The sequence below is a fragment of the Coturnix japonica genome, chromosome 23 (assembly GCF_054131305.1).
Source record: "Coturnix japonica strain WE chromosome 23, WE-NBRP24, whole genome shotgun sequence".
Taxonomy (NCBI): domain Eukaryota; kingdom Metazoa; phylum Chordata; class Aves; order Galliformes; family Phasianidae; genus Coturnix; species Coturnix japonica.
This window is the reverse complement of record NC_140685.1, coordinates 5,364,550-5,368,602: the sequence shown is the minus strand read 5'-3', so window position 1 is coordinate 5,368,602 and position 4,053 is coordinate 5,364,550. Positions and strand designations below refer to the sequence as shown.

The window sequence follows — 4,053 nt, the reverse complement described above, 5'->3', positions numbered from 1 at the left end:
GGGGCGGCGGGGGCTCGTGGGAGGGACGGAGCGGAGCGGGGTTGTGTCGTGCGGGTCGGGCCGCAGAACACAGCGGGCAGCACGGAGCGGACACGGAGCGGACACGGCCCCGCAGACACCCCCCGGTACTGCGGGATGAGCGGGCCCGCCCCAACCCGGGGCTGCACGGAGCGGGGTCGGGGCGGGGAGATGGAGCCGGGCGGCCCCGCCCCCCCGGGACACGCTCCAGGAGCGGCCTCGTGTCGGCTCCAACGCAGCCGCTGTTCCCAGAATCGCAACGTGTTGGTTCCCGGCTGGACCGGGCCCAAACGGGTCCGTCACATCAATGCACGGACACAGCGCGGAGTGTTGGAAGGGAAAGACAACGTTGTGCCCGAGCCCCTCGGGGGGCACCTCCACTTCGGCACCTCCAGTTCGTCCCCTCGGCTCTGGGGCACTGCCCGTCCCAGCACCCAGCCGCCCCTCGGAGCCCCCATCAGTCCATCCCCATCAGTCCATCCCCATCAGTCCATCCCCGCTAGTTCCCAAATGAGCAAATCGGTCCGAGGCCGTTCGTTCTCCCCTTCGGTTCTGCTGGGAAGTGCAGCCGAGGCCAGCGGCAGAACGGAATGTTGTGCTTGAAATAAACTCGGCCGAGCGCAGACATCCGATCCCACCCGACCCGCTGCCCGCGGGGATGGGGCTGCAGGACCCCCCGCACCCCCGGGATGGGGGCGGTCGGGCCGGGCGTCTCGCTGCTCCCAGCGAAAGAAGCCGAGGTGGGGACCCGGGGGTCCCTCAGAGTCTCTGTTCGGGGGTCCCGCGGAGCAGCACTGAGGGTTCAGGACCCCCGATCCGCTGCTGTGAGCCTCGGGACGGGAGTGGGGGGAGAGCGGGCAGGGGGCCTCGGTCCCCGGGCTGGCCGGGGACTCACCTCTTCTTAGAAGGAAAAGAGCATGAATGGGAGCGGGAGGGGGCGGCCGCGCTGCCCGGAATGGGCCGGCGGTGCCTGGCGCTGAGCCGAGCCGAGCCGAGCCGGGCGGGGCGCGGGGAGGGCGCCGGGGAGCATTACAAGAAGCCGCGCAGTTCCAGGAAGAACCCGAGGGCGGGCTCTCCGCCCGCTATAAGAGGCCTCCCCGGGCGGCCCCGGCAGCTTCACCGCCGTCCGCCGCCGCGGCCCGAGCCCCGGCCGCCACCGAGACCGGCACTGCGCCCCAGGTACTGGCACGGGACGGGAGCGGGGAGGCGGGCAGGGTACCCCCATGGAGGGGAGAAGCCGGGACTTGGGCTGCTCCCGGGAGGGATGTCGGTAACGTGTCCTGGGGAGTGGAGATGGGGGGGAAGACATTCCGGGATGGAGGAGGGAAGGTCGGGCCGGGGGTGCCCCGAGAGGCGGGGGGTCGGTTCGGGGCTGCCGAGTCTCACCGCCGTCTGTGCCGCAGGTGATGGTGTAGCGGCCGCTGCTCCCGGCAGCAGCACCCCGAGCGCGCAAAGCTGGCTCCGTGCGCCATGGTCACCCACAGCAAGTTCCCCGCCGCCGGGATGAGCCGCCCCCTGGACACCAGCCTGCGCCTCAAGACGTTCAGCTCCAAGAGCGAGTACCAGCTGGTGGTGAACACCGTGCGCAAGCTGCAGGAGAGCGGCTTCTACTGGAGCACGGTGACGGGAGGCGAGGCCAACGTGCTGCTGAGCGCCGAGCCCGCCGGCACCTTCCTCATCAGGGACAGCTCGGACCAGCGGCACTTCTTCACCCTCAGCGTCAAGACGGAGTCGGGCACTAAAAACCTGCGCATCCAGTGCGAGGGCGGCAGCTTCTCTCTGCAGAGCGACCCCCGCAGCAACCAACCCGTGCCCCGCTTTGACTGCGTGCTGAAGCTGGTGCACCACTACATGCCGCCCACCCCCTGTGCCGGACCCGAGCAGCCCGGAGGGGCCCTGCACCCCAAACGCACCTATTACATTTATTCGGGTGGAGAGAAGATCCCGCTGGTGCTCAGCCGCCCGCTCTCCTCCAGCGTCTCCACTCTGCAGCACCTCTGCCGCAAGACTGTCAACGGGCACCTGGACTCCTATGAGAAGATGACTCAGCTGCCAGCTCCTATCAAGGAGTTTCTGGACCAGTACGATGCCCCCCTCTAAGGGGCTGGCAGAGGGAGATCACGCTACAAGCACAAGAGCAGGGGACGGGCGCGATGCCCGTGGCAGCAGGGACACGCAGGGCACGAGCAGCCTCTCCCCATGCAAGGAGAGGAGTGCAGGGGATGAGCTGCTGAGGACCCGGGGCTGAGCCTTGCAGCCCTTGTTGTGGGGGATGCTCCGGGGCAATGGGGCCGCTCCGGTCGGACTGTGGGTGCTGTAGTGCAGCCCAGGATGTACCCGCTAGGACTGTGCTGGAGTTGTGCTGGAGTTGTGCCCAAGAGAAGGACGTGCACCGGAGTCCAGCTGGTGCCTGACGCTGTTCCTCGGTTTTAAGGGGAAAGTGGTTTTTGCCCATACTGTACTTTACCTCTTGCTGCCTCCTTGTGGAAGCTCCTTTCACACCAGGCCCCAGGCTTGGAGGTTGCTGCCTTTTTGCCCTCGTTGCCATTATCCAGGAGACTAAGCCTTAATATTCTCCCAGTCTGGGTTACTGCACATCGTTCAGAGATGCTGGAAAGTAACGGTCCTGGTAGCACACCGTGAAGCCAGAGGGAAACAGTCGGTCCTGATGCCATGATGGAATCCTGCGTGCTCACACCTGCGTGGAAGCTGAAGGGCTGTGGTATCAGCACTGCTCTGTCACTCCTGAGCATGGCACACTGCTCCATGGGGCACCGGATCCTATGGGATCACAGCAGGAGGATGCCCTGAGTGCACCCCTCATCTGCGTCCGCCTGGAGAAGCAGTTGGGTGGTTGGTTTGGGGGTTGGTTTGGTCTTTTTTTGGCTTTTTTGGCTTTTTTTCTTTCTTTTTTTTTTTTGAACCGAAGGGATGTTTACAGGCCTACGTGAATCACTGTCTTTTATAAAGATTCCATCTTCACCTCCAGCCTTGAGGGCTGAGCAAAACCATGCTTGAAATTCAACCAAAACGAAACTCAGATGAAACTTTGCACATATTTATATTTATATTCAGAAAGGAAATGTTTCCATAATTTATAATAAAGAGCACTATTTTTTAATGAACCCCCCCCCTCCCTTTCCCCTCAATCTGGTCTGTTTCCTCCCGTTCTATCTTCGAGGCCGTGGCCCCCCCATGTGACGCACGTCCCCTCCCCCGGCCGCTGCCCTCGTGTGCGATGCCGGGATTGTGTTTACACCACGTAAGTGCCGGCTTCCTGGAGCCGCGGCGCTGGGTGATTCCTGCCACAGTGACTCACCGGCCGCGTGCGTAAGCGCTGCTCCATCGTTCAGGTATGTCTGAGCCCACCGCATCGACAGGACCGGCTGTGGACACACACACAGTGCGGCTGTGAAGGGTCCCCTGGGATACAGAACACGGTCCTGTCTCTGGGCTCATTGCCATGGCATGGAGTGCCCTGAGTGAAGGCATCCTCCCCGGAGCAGTGCTGTGCTCCATGTGCATCCTACCCTGCACTGAGCTTTGGGAGCCATGCGGTGGGCACAGCAATGCACTGAGAGGCACAGAGGTAGAAATGATCACTCCAAGCATCCTCTGTGCCACGCAGCCTCTCCACGACACCCCCAGGGCCACATGCACAGTGCTGGGCATTTCCATGCTGGGCATTGCATCCCGTGCTCCTGCCTGGGGAACCCCCAGCCACAACGCAAAGTGATTTCCCTTAGGAATTGCCCTGGAGCAGAGGGGTGGGGAGTGTGTCTCCCTTTGGTCACGGGTACGGACCAGTCTCAGTGACTATTTTGGTGCTGCTCTGCAGGGCCACAGCTCATGGGCTGCCAGGAAGAGCCTCGCAGCCTGCCTGGGCACCCGCCGGAGCTATGCAAGGAATGTCCATGCACGCGGGTGGCCGCCCGCCAGGCCCTGCTGAGGCACATCCCCACTCAGGGCTCCCCCGCTGCTCCTCAGCCCCTGGCAGCACCAGGACTTACATGGGAGAGGTGTGGGACAGCATCA

At 63.7% G+C, this 4,053-nt stretch overlaps 1 protein-coding gene across 1 annotated transcript; it reads left to right on the top strand.

Annotated features, from left to right (window-relative positions):
- The first annotated feature begins 1,058 nt into the window (after positions 1-1,058).
- Positions 1,059-3,143, top strand: SOCS3 (suppressor of cytokine signaling 3). Its single transcript, XM_015879913.3, has 2 exons — positions 1,059-1,197; positions 1,422-3,143. Exon 2 carries the CDS (start codon positions 1,489-1,491, stop codon positions 2,116-2,118), a length of 630 nt encoding a protein of 209 aa, XP_015735399.1. The 5' UTR covers positions 1,059-1,197; positions 1,422-1,488; the 3' UTR covers positions 2,119-3,143.
- Positions 3,144-4,053: the final 910 nt, after the last annotated feature.

Coding starts and splice junctions, on each gene's coding strand:
- SOCS3 (XM_015879913.3), top strand. CDS start 1,489: ATGGTCACCCACAGCAAGTTCCCCGCCGCCGGGATGAGCCGCCCCCTG.